The sequence below is a fragment of the Petaurus breviceps genome, unplaced genomic scaffold (assembly GCF_028583685.1).
Source record: "Petaurus breviceps papuanus isolate PSGF00001 unplaced genomic scaffold, PetGlider_PUasm1.0 80, whole genome shotgun sequence".
In the NCBI taxonomy this organism is placed as follows: Eukaryota; Metazoa; Chordata; class Mammalia; order Diprotodontia; family Petauridae; genus Petaurus; species Petaurus breviceps.
The window spans coordinates 21,339,906-21,363,016 of record NW_027186540.1 but is presented as its reverse complement, the minus strand read 5'-3'; the positions used below and the strand labels follow the sequence as shown (position 1 = coordinate 21,363,016).

At 36.9% G+C, this 23,111-nt stretch overlaps 1 protein-coding gene across 1 annotated transcript in view; it reads left to right on the top strand.

Annotated features, from left to right (window-relative positions):
- Positions 1–23,111, top strand: part of LOC138176046 (N-acyl-phosphatidylethanolamine-hydrolyzing phospholipase D-like) — a 69,803-nt gene that overhangs the window by 36,566 nt on the left and 10,126 nt on the right. Inside the window, exons 2-3 of the mRNA XM_069106786.1 lie at positions 58–373; positions 19,751–20,397. Of these exons, the coding sequence (XP_068962887.1) occupies positions 58–373; positions 19,751–20,397 (963 nt within the window). The remainder of the gene's footprint in view (positions 1–57; positions 374–19,750; positions 20,398–23,111) is intronic.

Sequence of the window (23,111 nt, the reverse complement as noted above, 5' to 3'; positions counted from 1 at the left end):
AACTATGACAATGCTTTTGTCTTTGTATTTAATTAATTTTCCCCTCTCTATTTTTAGATCATCAACAAAAAGTATGGAAGAAATCCAAGGGGACAGCGAGACCTCTGTAACAATCAGTAACAGCCACCTCTTGGAAGAAGTGAAAAAGAAATGCAAGGATTCAAGCAAACGTAACATCAAAGATTCTGAGAGGTCATGCAGAAAAAGCTTCAGACTAGACTATAGGTTAGAGGAAGCTGTAACTAAATCACAGAAAGGAAAGGATGGTAGATACATCAACCCTTGGCCAACATGGAAATATCCATCTCTTTCAGAGGTTTTGAAATGGGTAATACTGGAAAAAGATAACAGCAAGATTCCACGTTGTAAAGAGGTAGATGATTTTATTTAGTGTCTTGTATTTTCTTACTATAACTATAATATTGGGTTATAACACTGAATTATCATAGTTAAATTAATTATCTCAGTGAGCTCTTAGAGAATAAGCTATAACTGTGGTCTTAATGTGCTTTGCTTAGGTGATTTGACCATTCTGCCCCTCTGTCAATCAGGAATTGAAATTACAGGGGCAATTTTAAAGTTATTCTTCCACAAACATCTTTACATTGGGCCCATGGGATATTAGTGTCTCTTATGAATTGGCACTTTTTCAATTTCATTTTTCAAAATTGCTGGTTAAAAGAAGTATATGTCTAATTTTACTTATGGTAGAATTTAACATTATTTGTCAAAAGGAAATCCAGGTAAAATCCAGAGTATCTGTCTGTCTGTCTATCTATTTCTCTCTATCTACCTCTCTCTCCCCATATATATGTATGTGTGTGTGTGTGTGTGTGTATATATATATATATATATATATATATATATATACTTATCTACCTATTTCTATCTTTATCTATCTCTATCAATCTATTTGTCTGTGTGTGGATCAGCAATTCAATCACTACTTCTAGAAGAAAAAACTTAGAGCACCTAGCCATGGTTTCATATTGTATATGAAATACAGCCATTTATTTTATCCTTCAACAGATTTTAGGTAGTATACATGTGGCATTTATGGACTTTACAATTTATTATTGGTATTGGGAATACTATGTAGCTTTGCAGACTATTATAAAATACTGAGAGGTTTACTTTGGTGATTTTTTTATAATCAACTTCAGTTCTCTGTTTTTTTAATACTTTCTTAGAAGAATAAAGGTAAGGGAAAATTTTAAAATAAAACCAAACTCTTATTTTCAACAACTTTCTAAAACAGTAATTAGTGGCAGTTGTCAGTGAAAAATTGTTTTTATCCTAATATGGTACCTATGAGGTGCATTATTAGTACTAGTTCAAATATTTGACTCAGGCACCTGGGTCCATAGGGTACTAAGTCCTTGGAAAATGATTTTAATGTGAATACATTTTTCATATTAGGGAAACAGTAATGAGTATTCTGGTTGTATGTAAAGGTATACAATACTGGGTAGGGAAAAATAAGTGAATTAGGTGAAAGTAGTGCCAGAGTTATGAGGCTTGTAAAAATGAACATTATTGGAGCTTATTTTCTTTTTCTTTTCTTATTCCTAAAACTTCTCTTTATATTTCTATAGAATCAAATCTACTTAAATAGGTATATATGATTCTTCTTTTAACGCAGAGTCATTGATAGATATATGGTTTTTAACCAGATATCCTGGTTGATTAGGGAAACGAATTACTGTGTTAATTTCTCTCAGCTAGAGTTATAAAGTATATATCAATCTTTGATTCTGTAAGAGTCCTGAATTTAGAGTTTTTATCTGTAACTACACCAGCTTCTAATTCTGAAAATCAATGGATAGAACAGTAAGTAGGCATATTATTACTGTCTCTACTGCCTATTCAAACTTCCAAATTTTTTCTTCACTTTTTTTTCAACAAAACTCAATTTGTTTGACTCCTGCTACAGTAGCTTTCGATCCACAAGAGTAGGATACTGCAGTACTTTGTGCTCAAGGGCCTTGTTCTTCATCAAAACTATTCAGTAGTATGCAACAAGGGGCCTCATTTCAGCATTCTTTTTGTAGATTTGAGAAATAGCTGCATCTGCAATCCTTTTACTCATTTTTTCACAGGAATCTCATAATCATATTCGTTCATATTTCCAGTTTGCAGCCTCAAAGTGAGTTTTTTATACCTGAGACTTGCTTTCAGCCATGATTTCTGTCATCACAAAGTGAATGTTTTCAGTTATTTCGGTTACATCACTGTGCTAGAATTCAGTGACGTGTGTATTTCATTCTGTGTGACAGTTACTGCACAGTCTTTGCTTGTATATCTACTGATATAAGGCCACTATGGGTAGTAGCTTTAAAAACATATTCTCTGGGGTAAAGATGAGCTTCTGGGGAAAAGATGATAATATGGTGATCAAAGCTGGTCAAGCTCTGACTAAACTGTCCCTGACAAGATCTCCGCAGCACTAGAAACTATTTTCTTTTTTTTTTTTGTAAATAGTATTTTACTTTTTCCCAATTACATGTAAAGATAATTTTCAGCATTCACTTTTATAAGATTTTGAGTTCCAAATTTTTCTCCTCCCTTCCTTCTTGCCTCTCTCTCCAAGAGAGCAGATGATCTGATATGGGTTATACATGTACAATCATATTACTCATATTTCTTTCTTTTTTTTGTTGTTGCTTTTTTTGGAGGGGGAAAGGTAAGGCAATTGGGGTTAAGTGACTTGCCCAAGGTCACACAGCTAGTTTTGTGTTAAGTGTCTGAGGCTGGATTTGAACTCAGGTCCTCCTGACTCCAGGGCCAGTGCTCTATTCATTGTGCTATCTAGATGCCCCATTAATCCTATTTCTGCATATCAGTTATGTTGTGAAAGAAGAATAAGAACAAAATGGAAAAAACCACGAGAAAGAAAAATCTGCATTTCAGTAGTAATTGAGGGCATTTTCTAATTGTAGAAAGCTTTAATTTCTTTATCTGAAAACTGTCTGTTCACATCCTTTGACAATTTATCAATTGGGGAATGGCTTATATTCTTATAAACTTGAATCAGTTCTCTATATATTTGAGAAATGAGACCTTTATCAGAAACACTGGTTGTAAAAATTCAACATTGATTTTCACTAAGATTTTGAGTTCCAAATTTTTCTCCCTCCCTCCCCAAGACGGCAAGCATTCTGATATGGGCTATGCATGTGCAATCACATTAAATATATTTCCACATTAGTCAGGTCATGAAAGAAGAAACAAAAGGGAAAAGCCACAAAAAAAAAAAAAACAAAACCCTGAACAAAAGTGAAAATAGAATGCTTTCATCTGCATTCAGACTCTGTAGTTCTTGCTCAGGATGTGAATAGCATTTTCTATCATGAGTCTTTGGAATTAACTATTTTCTTTAAAGAGAAAGAAGGGGAAGGGGAGGAGGGGAGAGATGGACACACTCCAGTGCACGCGCGCGCGCACACACACACACACACACACACGAGTAGCGAAGAGGCCTGCCTCTGGAATGTTTCAGTCAGTGAAGAAGAGAAGGTAACTAGATTAAAGTAATACAAAACAAAATGGAAAGTTATTCCCTTTGATCACTAATTTGTTGGCATAGTAGTTAATGATTTTTACTTGAGACTAAGTTGGATCTAGACCTGAGTTGGTCTCTTTTGGATTCCCTAGACCAGGGGTGACAAACCTGTGGCCTTCTAGGTCTTTGGATGTGGCCTTTTGACTTATTTCAAGTTTTACAGAACAAATTCTTTTATTAAGATTTGTTCTGTGAAGTTTGGATTTCATCAAAGGGCCACACTTGAGGACCTAGAGGGCCATGTGTGGCCTCAAGGCCACAGGTTTCCCACCCCTACCCTAGACCTTTGTGGACCTCCCAGAGTTGTTTGACTTTACAATCATGGAGGAGGAATTTGGATACTTGGACCCTACGTACAAATTTAGATTCTGACTTCATTATATACAATTAGACCAATGAGGTCAGATTTTATAAAATCTGTGAGTTGTACAGTACTTTCAATCAACCTAAGCTGCTTGCTGCTACAAAATGCCTATCTCTTGAACAATAATATTGTAATATGGCAGTAAATCATATATTTTGGAAAAATTAAAATTTTAGGTGACTCAAAGGGCAATAGAATGATGAATAATTGATACAAGTAGACCATAGAATATTATCAAAAATAACTTGGGTATGAGGACCCAGAAACTACCTTACTCTGAAAACATTTGATTCTCCATTTCAAGCAGTCAAATATGGAACCCAAAGGCAACACTGATTTGTAAACACTTCAGAGATGGCAGAAGGTTAGGAGTAGTATTATCTCATTTAACATAAATATTTGGAGGTTTAAAAAATTTTAGGAAACTTTGACATGAGACTCAACTAAGCTTCACCATTCTGAAAGTATTTTTATATTTATTTTTGCTTTTTGGAGGGCAATTGGGGGTTAAGTGACTTGCCCAAGATTACACGACTATTTTTTGTGTTAAGTGTCTGAGGCCGGATTCAAACCCAGGTCCTCCTGACTCCAGGGCCGGTGCTCTATTCACTGCGCCACCTAGCCATCCCATTCTAAAAGTATTTATAAGTGATGGCAGAAGGACAGCAAATAGAAGGAGGAAAATTTGTCAACATTTTTATAATAATTTATTTTAATCACCAATGACAATTTGGACCCCAACACAATAGTCTTTAATGTGCTAAATTAGAAGGAAGAAAATTACAATTAAGGAGACAATTCTGGGAAGAATAGATGAACCATAGTACCAAGGGTGGTGAGCCTATGACCTCCAGGCCACATGTGGCCCTCTAGGTCCTCAAGTACAGCCATTTGACAGAATCTAAACTTCACAGAACAAGTCCCTTTAAAAAAAGGGATTTGTTCTGTAGATCTTGGACTCAGTTGAGAGGTTGCAGCCAAGGACCTAAAAGGCCACATGTTCCCCACCGCTGAAACATACTAAGTATAAGAGAATCTGGTACTGGAGACAACACACTCTTGAAAGTATTAAGGTAGATTAGGATTAGATAAATGAGGTATAGAGTTAAAGAGAATTTTTTTCTATGGACATCACGGTACTGTGGAAATGGTTTTAGATTAGGAGTCAGAAGACATGGAATGTAGTCCTCCGCTGGTAAGCTATTATTTTATAATCTTGGGAAAGTTACTTACAGTTCTCTTTGTTTCTTAATATTAAAGGGGTGGCCATAAGGGAAAATACATGTAAAGCAACCTGCAAATATAAACTGTTGTAGTTTAGAATAGTATCCAAAAGCTCTTGTTGCTGCTGCTATTTCATTTCAGTCTGACTTTTTGTGACCTCATTTGGGGTTTTCTTGATAAAGATACTTGAGTGGTTTGCCACTTCCTTCTCTAACTCAGTTAAAGATGAGGAAACTGGGGTGGCTAGGTGGTGCAATGAATAGAGCACTGGCCTTGGAGTCAGGAGGACCTGAGTTCAAATCTGGCCTCAGACACTTAACACTTACTAGCCATGTGACTTTGGGCAAGTCACTTAATCACAACTGCCCTCCCCCCAAAAAAGCAAAAAAAAAAAAAAATAAAGATGAGGAAACTGAGGCAAACAAGGTTAAATGACATAAGTGACAGAGTGTCTGAGGCCAGATTTGAACTCAGGAAGATGTTTTCCTCATTCTAGGCCCAGTGTTCTAGCCAGTGTGCCACCTAGCTGCCCATGCAAAAACATGAATTACATACATTTCCCTTTACACTTGTGCTGCTTCAGAGGCTGTATTATATTTAAATATAATCTGAAGATTGTAGATATAAATCACAAGGTCACAAGTTTAGAGCTGGAAGGGACTTTAGAGGCCATCCAATCCATCTCCTTCATTTTGCAAATCAGAAAACTGAAGCAGACGGAAGTTAAATGACTTTCCAGAATCACACAGGTAGTAAATATCAGAAGTAGGATTTGAACCCAAGTTTTATGACTGCAGAACCAGTACTCCTTCTACTGTTATCACAATTCCTAGAACAAGCTCAACATTTGGGACAGAAATGAAGGGGGACAGAATAGCACTCATTATATGTTATTGTTTATTTTGCAAGTTCTCTGATAAATCTTGATGGAGATAATTGTGGCAAGTCTTGAAATAAAACCCAGTAATTCAGCAGGACCGATTCTCTTGTTGACACAGTTACATGGTGAATGATGAGACACTTGGCATATGCTCTTGGCTTTTATCCACCAGCCATTTGCTTCACGGTGTCTCTAGTCTTTAGCCATGCCTTCAGTATGGCTGTTTGCTTGAGGCTGATGAACTCCAATAGTGACAGTGTATTAGTTTTCAACCCCCAAATCCCTCAAATCCAACCAAGGTAATTGCAGACCCAGACGAGCATTTGGCAGTCTGCATGTTGTATACAGTTGGCACAGATTTTTACAGAGGAAACTTAAAAGAAGTCTTTATCCTCTTGTGTTATTATTGGGGTAGCCTTATCATTGATTGTACATAGTTTATCTTGTGCAGGATGAATATTAATAGGTTGATACTGTACCTGAAGACTGTGACCCTGGAAGTTTTTATTTCAAATTTTTTTTCTACTCCTCCCAGATGTTTCAAAATGATATAGATTTTCTGAGGCCTTTCTTCCAAGTTTATGACCTCTTTAGTCCAGTACATAACAAACATTTAGTAAATGTCTACCATGTGTAGAGTTTTATATTAAGTGCTATAGGATATAAAAGTAAGAAAATTTCTTGCTTTTAAGTTGTTATATATATATATGTATATGTATACACACACACACACACACACACACACATGAATAGCTACAGTACAAGATGAAATATAATATGTGCATAGGAGAGAGAGAAAAAGTACCATGAGATCCAAGGGAGGAAAAATTACTTTCTGGTAGGGGGATCAGGGAAGGTATCATGATGAATGATTACGCATTTGAGTTGGCACTTATAGAATGGATAGGATTTCAGTAGAAGATGGGGCAGTGGGGTAAAGAGGTCATTCCAAAGACAAAAGATGGTTGGAACAAGGACATGAAAGTAGGTAAGGAAAAGGCCAGTTCAGAAAATTGTCCATTTTGGCAGTCACATGGGAAAGGGGTAGTGTAGAGTAAAGCTAGAAAAGTAGGTTAGACCTCGATTGTGAAGGGACTTTGAATAATAATCTAAGGAATTTGTACTTTATTTGGTAGAGAGCAAAGGTTTTTGAAGAGGGGAGTAACATGATCAGAGCTGTGCAGTAAGAAAATCAACATGGCAGTGATATGTAAGTTAGGCTGGAGTGGGGAGAAGGTGAAGAACTGCTTAGAAGTATACTATAATAGGTACGATACATACAAGTCGTGATGGTGGCCTGATTGGGTGGTTGCAGTGGGAATGAAAGAGAGGTTATATATTCAAGTAATACTATGTAAAAGTAACAGTAAAGTCCCCACTTATTAGAGCCTGATGTGTGAAAAGCACTGTGGCAGCAGACGCTGGAAGTGATACTCAGTTTAGATGAAGCACATTGGGAATAAGACATAAACTCACTTCAGTTCGACAAACCTTTTGTTAAACCTGTCACTGAAGTACTGTGCTACACACAAAGATGCAATGTGGTATAAGTGGATTACAGAGTTGCAGAACAAAATGTCACATGAGGTCTGGGGGAAGATGATTTTAGAGAAGTCAGGTTTTAGAGGGGACTATTGGGTTGAACTTTAGGAGATGAGTAGGAATTTAAGTGAAAAGGAATGGGGCACTTTTGGAATAGGGAGCAGGCTGAGGAATTGCAGAAGGGGGTGTTTCAGGGCATAGAATAGTTCATTTTGGCTAGAGTAGAGAATTATGGGGAGTAGCAATATGAAATAAAGCAGAGTAGCTCTTGAATGGCAGGCAAGGAATTTGAATTTTACTGGATATCCACTGAATACTTTTTGATATAGAAGTGCCCTGGCTTAATCCATGTGTAGAAAAGATATTTTGTTAGTGTTAAGATGGATGGATTGGGAAAGGGGGAGAAAGTGAAGACAGGAGGCTTTTAAAAGTTTTAGTACAATTGGATAGCAATAAAATGCCTGTCTTAGGGTGATTGCAGTGAGAATAGAGAAGAGAAGACTGAAGGTACAAGGGATGTTTTGGAGGTGGAATTGACAGTATTGGGTAGCTGATTGAACAGTGAGAGGTGAGAGAGAGAGAAGAGTTGAATGCCAAGATTGCAAACAGGACTAATGGTGTTATCAAAGATAGTAAGAATGAAATCATATGCAAAGCAGATATAAGGGGGGAAATGTGGCAAGCTCCATCTTGGAGTTTGAGGTGCTGGTGAACATCTAGGTGGAGACAGGAAGACATTTTCTAATAGAGATAAATAGTTTAAGAGTATGAACAAACAATCTCAGGAAAAGAATTGCAAACTCTTACCAACCATAAGTGAGAATATTTCAAATCACCAATAAGAGAAATGTAAATTGGAACAATTCTCAGGTTTCTACTCACTGCCAGCAAATTGACAAAATGACAGAAGACGAAAATAATCAGGCAAAAATGAATTGTTGATGGAATTGTGAACTGGTCAAACCATTTTGGAATGCAGTTTGGAATTATTGAGGAAAGTGACTAAAACATCCATACCCATTGACCTAGAGATCACAAAGCTATGTATAAACCTCAGAGAAGTCAAAGTCGAAAAGAAAGGCTCTGTGTGTGTGTGTGCCTATAGGCTAAAGAAGTTACAGTATACATTACTGCATCATAAGAAATGATTAATATAATGAATATAGAGAAGCATTGGAAGACTTAAATGAGTTGAAGCAAAGTGACATAAGCAGAACTAGGAAACCAGTACACAAAGTTGCAAACATGTAAATGAAAATATTAAGACCTTAATACTAAATGTTTCCAATGAACTCTGCCTTCATCAAATCTCATCTGGTTATTTTGTCCAGTTCTGGGCACTCTGGTTTAAGAGGGACCTTGATAGGGTGGAGAATGTCCAGAAAAGCTCACTTAGAATGGCGAAGGGCATTGAATCTATGACATGAGAATTGGTTGAAGGAAATGGCATGCTTAGCCTGATCAAAAGAACATCGGGGGAGGGAGGACTTGTTAACTGTTTTAAGGTATTTGAAGGGCTGTCATTCGAGGAGGGAATAGATTTGTTCTTTTTTATTTGGATCCAAAGGACAGAACCAGTAGAAATGAGTGGAATTTGCAAAGGAGTCAATTTAGGATTAATGTCAAAAAAATCTTCCTAACAATTAGAGTTGTCTGGATGGGCTGCTTCCAGATCCGAGTGGTTTCCTTTCCTTGGAAGTCTTCAGATCAATGCTTGAACAACTACTTGTTGGGTATGTTTTAATGAAGGTTCCTTTCTTGTATATACTAAACAACATAGCTATAAGGTTTTTTTTTTCAAATCTAGAATTCTGTGATTCTGTGAAATAAAATGACCAAGCTTGCCCCCCAAAACAGATATGAGAATATATGTACTTCTTTTACTTCCTTGCAGAGGTAGGGGACTGTGGGTTTGAAACACTACATAGGAGCAACTAGGTGGTATAGTGGACAGAGCACTGGGACTGGAGTCAGGAATAGCTTTCAAATCCAGACTCACTAGCTGTGTGAAATTGGGCAAGTCACTTAATGTCTGCTTGCCTCAGTTTTGTCATCTGTAAAATTGGGATAATAACAGCATCTACTTCCCCGGGTGTTATGAGGATCAAATTAGATAATAGCTGTAAAGCACTTAGCATGTGTTTGGCACATATTAAGTACTTAATAATAATAATAATAATTACTATTACTTGGTTGATTAGTAGGTTAGTTTTGAAGAGCTATTTTTTTCTTCCTTTTAAAGTCTTTGTTATAAAGTATAGTTCTCTGATTAGCCTTTCAAAAACCATTTAGATTTTTATTTTTTTCCTTAGAGTAAAAATTTCATTTCTAGTTTTCAAATTATTTGGTGCAATGGCTGGTCGCATATTGCAGAATCTCATAGTTGGAGGGGACCTCAGAGGTCATCTCATTTAGCCAGCCTTTCTTCCAACAGGAATCCCATTTATAGCATGTTTGAACAGAGGCAATTGAAAAACCTCAGTAATGGGAACTTATTTCTTTAAAAGGAAACCCATTCCATTTTTGGACAACTCTAATTGTTAGGTGTTTTTTCCTCTAACTGAGCCTAAATCTACCTTTCTGCTTCTTTCCTCCTAGTGATGCCCAAGAGGGACAGGAAGAACAGGGTTAATCCTTGTTCAGCCTTATAACCCTTCAGAAATTTGAGTTCAGCTATTATGTGCTTCCTGAGTCTTCTCATCTTTAGGCTAAATGTGTCCCTTTATTTCAACCCCATTTCATTTGGCTCCTCTCACCATCCTGATCAATGATCGATCCTCTGGATATGTCCCAGCTTGTCACTGTCTTCCCCTGAAATGTGGTACCTCCAGTTGAACACAGTTCCAGTAATGCTCTGATCAGAGCAGAGTATAGCAGGACTGTCATCTGCATTACCCTGGACTTTACCTGTTTCTTAATGCAGCCTACGATTGTAAAAACTCTTTTGGCTGCCAGCTTATACTGTTGACTCGTACTGAACTTGAACACACTATTGTCTATTCCTGGCTAAATTTTATCTGATTCATTTTTATTCATTTTTCTAGCCCATTGAGATCCTTTTGGATACTAACTCTGCTAACTCATGCTTTCATTGTCCCTCCCAATTTTGTGTCATTTTCAAATTTGTTAAGCATGCCTTTGGTGTCTTCACCTAAGTCACTGATAAAATATTGAACCAGTGGTGATATGGTAGGAGTGGATGCAATTAACATAGGAGAGTTTAGATGACAGGACTTTGGCTCCTCCTTCTAAGATTCTTGTTTTTCAGAGAAAATCCCTGCTCCTATTCATTTTCTCCAGCTAGGCTGTTCTAAGAGTACAAAAAAGTACCTGCTGATTTTTAGTGGTGTGAGTCATTTCTTAAGAGGTCTTTTTTGGGGGTAGCTAGGTGGCGCAGTGAATAGAGCACCAACCCTGAAGTCAGGAGGACCTGAGTTAAAATCTCGCCTCAGACACTTAATGCTTCCTTAGCCATGTGATTTTGGGCAAGTCACTTAACTAATCCCAATTGTCCTGCATTCCCCCTCCAAAAAGCAAAAAAAAAAAGGTCTTTTTTGTTCTCAGCCTTACAATATTAGTGGAACCTTCTTGGTTAAGGAGCTGTGCCTTGCATTCTCTATCACATATTTTCCTCAATATCAACTAGGTGATAATTTTGAAGGTTACATGATGAACTTCAAACAACTTTGATGATGGGCCTTGTAAAAAATATTGTAGAAGTTATTGATAGATTATTTCTTCTCCACAGCTATAAAGTCATTTTTCATATTATGTTCATAGCCCTTTACTAATACTTTTTAAAATTCAACAATATCCAGAGACTTCTTGTCATTGACTCTCCTGATAATTATATAATGATAGGGTCTTATGCTTGTATGTGTGACCAAGATCAACTGATGATGAGTGATAAGAACTTCTTTGACACCCTGGGATTCCTTGTGATGTTTTTTTGAATAGTATAATTTGTCAAGCTAGGTATTCTTATAGACTCTGGACTCTGCAACTCTGAATTTGGAAGCAAAGAATCATTGTACCTCATGGCAGCCTGATTTAGGTTTGGAATGTTTGAACTGATTAACCTATTTTATAGAGTATTTCTTTGTTTTGTTGATCCTCTTGGCAAGAGGTCTCTGCTTATAGTATTAGAAATTTCTCATGTATTATGAGGCATGTAGTAATACCTTTATTTTTTTATTTATTTATTTTTACTAAATTTGTTTCAGGCTAATGAAATTTCAGATTTGGCTCCATTATGTATGTAGCCCACTTATAAAGGCTTCATTATGAATTCCACATATAAAGTGATTCTTTTACTATTGTTGTTAAGTCGTTTCAGTTGTGTTTGATTCTTTGTGACCCCATTTGGGTTTTCTTGGCAAAGATACTGGAGTGGTTTGCCATTCCCTTCTCCAGCTCATTTTACAGATAAGGAAACTGAGACAAACAGGGTTAAATGACTTGCCCAGTGTCACACAGCTGGAAGGTGTCTGAGGCCATATTTGATCTCTGGGAAATGAGTCTTCCTGCTTCCCTGCACAGTGCTCTGTCCACTTGCACCACCTAGCTGCCCAAGGTGATTTCTACATGTCATCTAAAAACTAAAACTTGCATTAAGATATTCTCTCATATATATGCAACAGCACCCTTACCAGGCTATTAATCCTATTTGTAAGATGCAAAAGTGAGTCTGGTCTGGAGAAGTAGCTTTCAGTAGTGTCTCAAATTCAACAAATGTCTTAGCCTTGGATGAATCAGGGTTGATCTGGCCACATCTTAAATAATTGCTTTCTTACATGTGATATTAATAATATGATTATAGGCAATATTTAGGTTTCTACAAAGCCAGATTTGATTATTATTAGCTAATATTTATAAAGCATTTTAAGGTTTTCAGAGTGCTTTACAGATGGGAATATTGAAAATGAGAAGTTAAGTGACTTCCCTAGGGTCACACAGTTAGCAAGTATTTGAGGCAGAATTTGAACTTAACACTTTCCCCAGTACAAGTTTAGCACTTTATCCATTTTGTCACCTAGCTGCCTCTGGCTTTGGAAGGAAGAAGAAAAATCAGGCATGGATTTAGATCAATAGGATAGTAAAAAAAACTTTGGAACAAAAGAAAAGGTGTGTTTTTGAATAATGTAGTTCTTTGTCAAAAATTTATTCTATGCAGTAAATTTTGAATCCTTTCTTACATTCTGCTGTGCCTATGGCAGTACTTTTTTTCTTATTTTGTATTTAGGTTTGGGTACTTACATCTATGTTTCTTTGTCTTTTCTTATTGTATATTTAAGTTTTAGTATATAAGTTTAAAATAATCAAAATTTATTCAGAATGTATGAGGTAGTTTTTTCATCAGCTAAAACAGTTCAAATGTATTAGTTTAATTTTATGATGATTTTATGCTCCTAATTATGTGTAAAAAAACATTTCTCTAAGTGCCTATGATTAATAGATTGAATTGGTTAGAGTTCGCTTCCCAATAGCTTCATAGTTATCATTTTGTTTGATTTGATAAAGACACAAGTAATTTTTAAATTTTGAGATGAAGTTGCAAAATTAAAATATATGAACTACTTTAAAATGTATGGTATATAGCCTTCTAAAGTGAAACCCAGGTAGCTGACTTGATAAGAATATTAATTCAGGTATAATCAGATAATAAGAATTCATTTTCTTGAGGGAAAAAAAGTAATTTTACTTAGTGGTGATTTTAAACTAATTTTAAGTCAATTAATATTTGTAAAGGATCTGCTCTATACAGAGAACTTATATAAGCGTTGGGAGACATATAAAGTATTGTTTTCAATCAAATTTATTGTACTTAGTTCTTTTAGATGCATGGGATAAAAATATGTAGTGGGTTCCCTGTCCCCCTCTCTCCCCCAATATTTTTTTGTATTAGGGAAAGTAAAATGTTACTAGTGTTAAGATCTTGGGGTTTTTCCTTTCTTCAGCAACAACATAAAACCATGAAAAACAATGCAAGAATATGAAATGCCAATTGATTTCCTCAAGTAAATAAAAATGTTCACTGCCCTCAGCATGCTCTTTTCAAACTTCAGTGATTAGGTAGTCATGCAAAAAATTATTCCTTTCTGGATCTCACTTTCTATACTCCATTCTTTTGGGTTTTATGAGCAGTTAGTAATAGAAATTGCATATTTGAGACAACCTGCTTTTGTTTGTGGAGGTATAAGAGCATTTTAGCATTGAAAAGAAGAGGAAGTTAGAGAAACAAAAGTAGTGTAATACCATTATCAGCAAATTAATTAGTGGTATATAGATATGATCCACATATTGTTTGGAGAGCAAGTTGAGCTCCTAGAATTGCTAAGTTAACATGTTCATTTTTTTATTGTAGTCAATAGCTATGAAAGCTAATGATTGCAAATATTGTAGATAAAAGAAAATACATGGCTTCTTCTGAGTTTTGTTTGTTAAAGAAATTTTAGTGTACCATGTGAATATGCATATTGCTTTGTTTATTTAATTTCTCATGACTGTGTCCTATGTTGCTTGGTCTTTTCTCAATATAATTTTTAAACATATAACAAATTTGAAACAGCTATTGAAAAATGAATAGAAGATGTATATATACCACAAAGAGGTATTGGAATGCATTATAGAGGTCTAGCCTCAGGGTCAGTACACTGGAGTTCAACCCCTCCTCTGACACTTCTTGGTTGTGTGATCTATCAAGCCACTTGATCTCCCAGTCTCTGTTCTAAATTTCTAAGATACAGAATGGTATTTGACCTGAATTGCTGGAGGGAGTATCTCATAGAGAGCTCCCAACATTGAGGAAATCATAGTGTGAAGTAAAAGCCAAGTCAGCAAGCATTTATTTAGCATAGTAAGTGGTGCTACGTGCCAGGCACTGGGGTAAGCTTTGGGATACAAAGAAAGGAAGAATGGCCTTAGTCTAATGGGAAAGCTCCTAGTCTAACATGGGAGCAAGCAGTTATGTCTAAACAAGATAGATACGGTATAGAGTCAAGGAAATCTCAGAGGGAAGCTTACTAATGTGGAGGACTGAGAGAAGCTTCCTGTAGCCTTCAGTTGAGACTTGAAGGAAACGAGGAAGTCAGAAAGTAGAAAAATATATGTATATAAAAACACACACACACACACACACACACACACACACACACATAAACAGTCAGGAAGACCCATAAAGAATATGGGCAAATCATTTAACTTCTCAGTGTCTCCAGGAAATTGCCTGAAACTCTGTTGTTCCTTTGTTAAGTTATTTTCTACTCTTCATAACTCCATGGCACACCAGGCTGGCTCTTCTATCCTCCACTATCTCCCAAAGTCTATCTAATCTCATATTCGTTGCTTCCATAGCAGTTATATTGTGAAAGACTAACTATATTTTCCTCTATCCTATCCCACCCCCAACGTATTCTATTTCTTCCTTTGAAGCTGTCCCTTTCAAAAGTGTTTGCTTCTAACTACCCTCTCCCCCAATCTGCCCTCCTTTCTATCATCCCCCCTACTTTCCTGCAGGGTAAGATACCCAGTTGAGTGTATATGTTATTCTCTCCTTAAGCCAAATTCATTGAGAATAAGGTTGACCCATTCCCTTTCACCTTCCTGCTGTTCCCCTCTATTGTAACAGTTTTCCTTTGCTTCTTTCATATGGGATAATTTACTCTATCTCTTCCTTTCTCCTTCTCCCATTATATTCCTCTGTCACCTCTTAATTTTATTTTTTAGATATCATCCCTTCCTATTCAACTGATCCTGTGCCCTCTATGTATACATGTACACATATATACACATACTCACATGTGTATTTATACACATATATACCCTCCTACACACATATATATGTATGCATACATATATACATAGATATTCCCTTCAACTATCCTTATACTGAGAAAAGTCTCACGAGTTACAATGATTATTTTTCCCTGTAGGAATGTAAATAGTTCAGCTTTAATAAGGTCCTTATGATTTCTTTTTCCTCTTTACTTTCTCATGCTTCTCTTGTTTCTTGTATTTGAAAGTCAAATTTTCTGTTCAGCTCTGTTTTTTTTTATCAAGAATATTTGAAAGTCCTCTATTTCATTGAATGACCATATTCTTTTGCTAGGTAGGTGATTCTTGGTTTTAATCCAAGCTCCTTTGACCTCTGGAATATCATATTCCAAGTCCTTTGATCCTTAATATAGAAGCTGCTAGATCCTGTGTTATCCTGATTGTGTTTCTACAATACTCAAATTATTTCTTCCTAATATTTTCTCCTTGACCTGGGAACTCTGGAATTTGGCAATGATATTCCTAGGAGTTTTCTCTTTGGAATCTTTTTCAAGAGGCAATTGGTGAATTCTTTCAGTTTCTGTTTAGCCCTCTAGTTCTAGAATATCAAGGCAGTTTTCCTTGAGAATTTCTTGAAGGATGATTTCTAGGCTCTTTCTTTGGTCATGGCTTTCAGGTAGTCCAATAATTTTTAAATTATCTCTCCTGGATTTATTTTCCAGGTCAGTGGTTTTTCCAGTGAGATATTTCACATTGCCTTCTATTTTTAAATTTATTTGGATCTGTTTTATAGTATCTTGATTTCTCATAAAGTCATTAGCTTCCATTTGCTTCAGTTTAATTTTGAAGGAATTATTCTCTTCAGTGAGTTTTTAAAATTCCTTTTCCATCTGGCAAATTCAGCTTTTTTAAGGTAATTCTTCTCCTCATTGGCTTTTGGGCGCTTCTTTTGCCATTTGAGTTAGTCTATTTTTTAAGGTGTTATTTTCTTCAGTATTTTTTTGGGTCTCCTTTAGTAGGCTGTTGACTCACTTTTCATCATTTTCTTGCATCATTCTCATTTCTCTTCCCAGTTTTTCCTCCACTTCTCTTACTTGATTTTCTAAATCCTTCTTGAGCTCTTCCATAGCCTGTAATCAGTTCATATTTTTCTTGGAAGCTTTTGATGCAGGAGTTTTGACTTTGTTGTCCTCCTCCAGTTCCATTCTTTGATCCTTTTTGCCCCCCAAAAAGGATTCTATGGTCTGATTACATTTCCTCTGCTTGATCATATTGCTAGCCAGTTACTTGACTTTTGAGCTCTTTGCCACGGTAGAACTCTGCTTCCAGAGTGGAGAGAGCTGTGTCCCAAGTTACTGGAGTTTTCACAGATTTTGTCAGAGCTATGAGGAAGGTGCCCTCTCTACAGCCACCACAAGCTCTGGCACACTGGCCACACACTCCAGGACCACCACCCAAGACAGTGACCCAGATCCAAGCTGGTCAAAGCAAGAGTGATTACCCTTTGAATGGTTGCTTAGTCCCCCTACCATCTGCAGGCCAGGAGCTCTTGAGGCAGCCATGCAGCAGCAGCTGCAGCCGCTGATCCTCCACCACCTCTCACCCTGGGAGTAGGGGCTGGACCACACTCTTCCATCACCCAGTTCCAACAGAGTTCCCTACTGACCTTTTACTTTTTCTTTGGTGTTTATGTGTTGAGAAGTCTAGAAACCACCACGTTGCCAGTAATTCACTCTCCTGAAGTCTGCTGTGGCCAGTTTGTGCCACTGGTGGAGCTGCCCCAGGTCTGGGCCCACGGCTCATGTGGGACTATGCTGGGCTCCCAGTGTGGTGCGATAGACCCTTCCTGTTGACCTGCTGGGCTTCCTTCAGTGGGAGATTTGTTTCTCTCTGTTACTTTGTGGGTTCTATAGCTCTAAAATTTGTTTAGAGTCATATTTTACAGGTATTAGAGGTGATTGGAGCAAGAGCTTAAGCAAGTTCTTGCTTTTACTCTGCCATCTTGGCTCCGCCCCCTACTAGCCTTATTGTTAACAATGCTTCCTAAGTCCCACTTAACTTCATTCTCCTGCATATTTGGCTCTAGATCAGTAACCCCCTCATTGTAATTATTTGTAATGTGAAGATCTTTCTTCTGTAGTTCTGTGTATTCTTGCCATTTCTTCTGAATCTTTTTTTTTTTTAAAGCAATCAGGGTTAAGTAACTTGCTCAAGGTTACATGGCCAGTTATTTCTGGGTGTGGTGCTAAGTGTCTGAGCCTGGGATTCGATATCCAGGTCATCCCGACACTGGAGCCGGTGCTCTTACTCGCTGTGCGACCTGGCCACCCCTGAATCTCTTCTGTATATGTTAAGTCCCTTTCATTTGTGCCTATTATCATGCCCATTTTTACATAAAATGTTCCTTTGATATCTCTAATTTTCTTGAAGAGATCTCTTGTCTTTCCCATTCTATTGCTTTCTTCTATTTCTTCACATTCCTCATTTAAGAAAACCTTCTTATCTCTGGAACTTTGCATTAAGTTGGGTATATCTTTCCCTTTTTTCCTTTCCCTTTTGCTTTCCTTCTTTCCTCAGCTATTTGTAAAGTCTCACCACACAGCCATTTTGCTTTTTTGCTCTTCTTTTCCTTTTTGATTTTTTTTTGTCGCTGCCTTTTGTACAGTATTGCAAACCTTTCTCCATAGATCTTCAGACATTCTGTCTACCAGATCTAGTCCCTTACATCTGTTCATTACTTGTACTTCCTATATGGTTTGATGCTTTTCCCTACTTTCTTCAATTTAAGTCTGAATTTTGCAATAAGAAGCTCATGATCTGAGCCACAGTCAGTTCTAGGTCTTGTTTTAACTGACTATTTAGAGCTTCTCTACCTTAGGCTACAAAATACATAATCAGTCTGATTCCACTATTGACCTTCTGCTGATATCTTTGTGTAGAGTTATCTTTTGGGTTGTTGAAAAAGAGTGCTTGTTATGACCATTGAGTTGTTTTACCCAAACTCTATTAGTCTCTTCCCTGTTTCTCTTTACACTCTTAAGGCCAAACTGGCCTATTATTCCAATTATCTTTTGATTTCCCACTTTAGCATTCTAATACCCTATAATGAATGTAATATCTTTTGTTGCTATTATGAAAATGTTAGGTCTTTACAGATCTGAAGAACTTTGGCCTTTTAGCATCAGTGGTTGGAGCATAGAGTTGTATTGCTGTGATGCTGAATGGTTTGCCTTGGATTCAAACAGATTTTTCTGTCATTTATGAAATTATACCCCAGTATTGCTTTTCCCACCTTTTTTTTTTTTTTTACTATGAGGACTACTCCATTTCTTCTTAGGGATCTTGCCTAGGTATATGCCATGATTACCTGAATGAAATTCACTCATTTCTGCCCATTTAAGTTCACTAATACCCAAAATGTCTATGTTTAATCTTTCCACATTCTGTTTGACTACGTCCAGCTTACCTAGGTTCAGGGAGCTTGCATTCCAGGCTTCTATGCAATATTGATCTTTACAGCACTGGACTTTTCTTTTGTCACCAGACACATGCATAGCTGAGCTTCCTTTTGGCTTTGGACCAGCTGCTTCATTCTTTCTGGAGCTACTCATAGTTGTCCTTTGCCCTTCCCCAGTAACATGTTGGATGCCTTCCAACCTAAGGGCTTATCTTCCGATGTCATGTCTTTTATTTTAATCCTGCCCTTGAGGTTTTCTTGGCAAAGATACTGGAATGGTTTGCCATTTCCTTCCTTCTCTAGTCAATAGACTTTTGTCAGAATTCTCCACTATGACCTGTCCAGCTTGGGTAACCCTGCATGGCATAACTTACAGTTTCATTGAGCTATGCAATCTCCTCCGCCACAACAAGGCAATGATCCAGAAGACTCTGAGTTAAAGACAAATCACCTTTCTGAATATATGGATGGAGCTTCCATACTAGGAATTACTTACAGGGATGAAATCAAACCCTTTCTGCCCATCCCAAAACAACAGCAGCTAAAATCTTTATACCTTAGCAACACAGAACAAGATAGCTTACATGCTTAGTTAGCATTCATTATTACTTCCTGTTGAGTGCATTAGTATCTAGCTCAAATATTTTTGTCATGTTAGAAATGTGCTGTTCTTTTTACAGGCATATCCCACAAAATGTTGCCCTGATGAATTTTATAATAATTAATCTTGAAGTAATACAGTATAATAAAATTCTACCATAAAATACATTATAGAAAAAGAATATTGTAGTGGATAAATAGCTGCCTCTTTGTAAAACAACATGTCCTTTATTTAGCTGCTAAACCAAAGTAGGCTTTGTCTTTGATATGAATCAGAATTTAAACCTTTGACTAAACGAGATCTCTTATTTTCTAACAGCTATTTTTTTTTTCTTTTTGATCTTTTAGGAACTGGACAAAGAGCTCCCAGTGGTTTGCCCGTATTTTGTTGATAAACCTGCAAATGTAGGAATGAAGAAAGGTGGTTTACGTGTCACATGGCTTGGACATGCAACAGTTTTGGTGGAAATGGATGAAGTAATATTTCTCACTGACCCTATTTTCAGTATGCGGGCTTCACTGTCACAATTGATTGGTCCAAAACGTTTTCGAAATCCACCATGCACAGTAGAGCAGCTTCCCAAAATAGATGCAGTACTGATCAGTCATACCCACTACGACCATTTGGACTATAATACCGTACTTAGTTTAAATGAGCGCTTTGGTGGTGAGCTGAGATGGTTTGTGCCGATGGGTCTCTTAGAGTGGATGCAGAATTGTGGATGTGAGAATGTGATTGAACTGGACTGGTGGGAAGAGAACTGTATTCCTGGACATGATGATGTTACTTTTGTCTTTACACCTTCCCAACACTGGTGTAAAAGAACTCCAGTAGATGACAATAAAGTTTTGTGGGGCAGCTGGTCTGTCTTGGGGCCCTGGAATAGATTTTTCTTTGCAGGAGACACTGGTTATTGTACTGCTTTTGAAGAGATAGGAAAACGATTTGGACCATTTGATCTTGCAGCTCTTCCCATTGGAGCTTATGAACCAAGGTATGTAGACTTCCCAGAGTTTGTTAGAAAAAGGGCATGTTTTATGTGAACTGATTTGAGGAATATTTGATTACTCTTTACCATAACTTGCTGGTATCACTTATATCATATACTGATCTGAAATCAGTAAGCTGTTGCTCATATATAGACTGAAATTCATGTGATGCAGTCTAATCAATGAAAACAGAAATAATTTGAAAGGATCAAGTTGGATTAAAGTTACTTCTTGACTACAGATAGATATTATTTAATAAATAATTCAAAATAATTGGTATTTGGCTTAGACTGCAGGAAGAGACACTCAGAGACACATCACATCCACTCTGTTAAGATCCTACAAGCAGAAAGAATTATATGTGACCTATTTTACATAAAAGAATCAAAGTACTAGAATAGGGAAGTCTTTTACTTCTTCCTGGTTTGTATAAACTGATCCCTAATCTCTTTCTTCTCTTTTTGTTGTTCAGTCTTTTTAGTTGTATCTGACTCTTTATGAACCCATTTGGGATTTTCTTGGCAAAGGTACTGGAGTAGTTTGCTGTTTCCTTCTCCAGTTCATATTTCAGATTAGGAAACTGAGATAAAAGGGGTTAAGTGACAAGGCTGGGGGTCACATAGCTGGTAAGTGTCTGAGGCTGAATTTGAATTCAGGAAGATGAGTCTTCTGGACTCTAGGCCTGGTCCTCTATCCACTGGGCCACTAGCACACTATCTTTTTTTTCTAGTAGTCTGCTAATTAATACTTCTGATTCATTTGATCTGTTTCTTTACTTGCTTCACTAATGATCACTTTCTCCTGTTACAGTCTCTTTCTTCCAGTTTTTTTATTTTAGGCCAGACAATTTTACTTTTTCATGTAATTTCTGTGATACCTATTACTGTCTCTATTTATGTGACTCCTAGACCTACATATCCAGCCCTAATATCTCTTCTGAGCTTGTATCCTGAACTGCTTATTGGACATCTTGCACTGAATTTCCTGTCAACAACTCAAACTTTAAAATGTTCAAAATATAACACGTTATTTCAACCCTCAAACTTGCCCCTCTTCCAATAATTAGAGGGTACTGACATACTTTGATTACCCGGGTTTGCATTCTTGGTGTCATTCCTTATTCTTGCCTTTCACTCTCCACCCATGTAAGTTGTCAGATCTTTCTATTTTCACAGCATCTCTCACATAGTAACCATGTCGCCATTCACAAAGCTACCAAAATAGTTTTCCTAAAGTGCAGGTCAGATCATGTTACTCCTTTATTCAGTAAACTCCATTGGCTTCCTATTACCTCTAGGATCAAATATAAACTCTTGATCAGCTTTTAAAACTCTTCACAACCTAAACTTATCCTACCTTGTTGTTCAGTCGTGTCTGAGTCTTTGTACCCTTTTTGGGGTCTTCTTTGAGAAGATACTAGAGTATTTTCCCATTTCCTTACTCCAGCTCATTTTACTGATGAGAAAACTGTGCCAGAGTTAAGTGACTTGACCAGAGTTACACAGTTAGTAAATATCTGAGGCTGGATTTAAACCCTGGTCTTCCTGACTCTGGGCCAGCACTCTGTCTACTGTGCCTCCTAGCTGCCCCCTCCTTGTACCTTCCAGTCTTCTTATATATTACTTCCCTCCTTGCAGTCTGCAATACAATCAGATGTCTTACTTGTCCACACCCACTGCCTGTTCTCCTATCTCTGGGCCTCTGTACAGGCTAGCTCCTTCCTTTCCTTTACCATCAAGTATCAGTGACTTCTCTATTCAGCTCAAGTGTAACCTTCTACATGGAACCCTTTCTGATCCCCCAGGGGCTAATGAGTTCTATCTTAAAACTCTTTCATTAAAGTATAAGCTCCTTCAGGGTAGGGACAATCTTAGTTTTGTCTGTGTATCCTCACTGTGTGTCCTCACACTGTGTGCCCTCACTCAACTAAATGATTATTGATTGATTATGTTTAGGTGTTAGGAGATAGATGTCAGTTGTTTCCTTTTAATAAAAAACAGGTGGTAGTGGTGGATAGCTGGAAATTTGAACCTGGGTTTGAGTCCTGCCAATCAAGAAACACATAAACACTACCATGAAATAAATATTTTTAAAAAACATTTAACCAAGATAATGAAACATGTAACCGACAATATTATCTCATTTTTGCGTTAAAATGTGTTTTTATAATATGAAAAATTCTCCTAGTTTGTAATTCTGTAAAGGCTTTCTATTTATTATTTATGTAAAACTTTAAATACTTTCAAAAGGGGGAACTATACTAATTTGTAGTTTGAAAGTACTTACTGTTTCTATATATACCAGTATATATTATTCTGGATTAGTTAGGCATATGTCACTTTTCACTACTAGATTTTAAAGTTCACAAAGGCAAGAATTGTGTCTTCTCTAAGCTTTGTAGTTCTCCCAGGACTCAGCAAAATGCTTTGCATATATTAGATACTGAATAAATACTTGTCAAATTGTTGTTAAATTGAAACAAAAACAAAAGAGAGCACTTCATTCAGCTCCTTGCTCCAATTTAGAAAAAAAAAAAGGAAGAAAAAGCAATTTCAGGAATTTTTTTTTGTTTCCCAAAATTGCCATTAAATCTGGAAAAAAACAGTGACTGACCTCCTATGCTGATGCTGGGGAAACAGTGGCTATTGTTAAAAAAAAAAAAACCTCTTGAGACAAGATTCACCTAATAGGAACATCAAATAACAGCCCCCAGATTGTA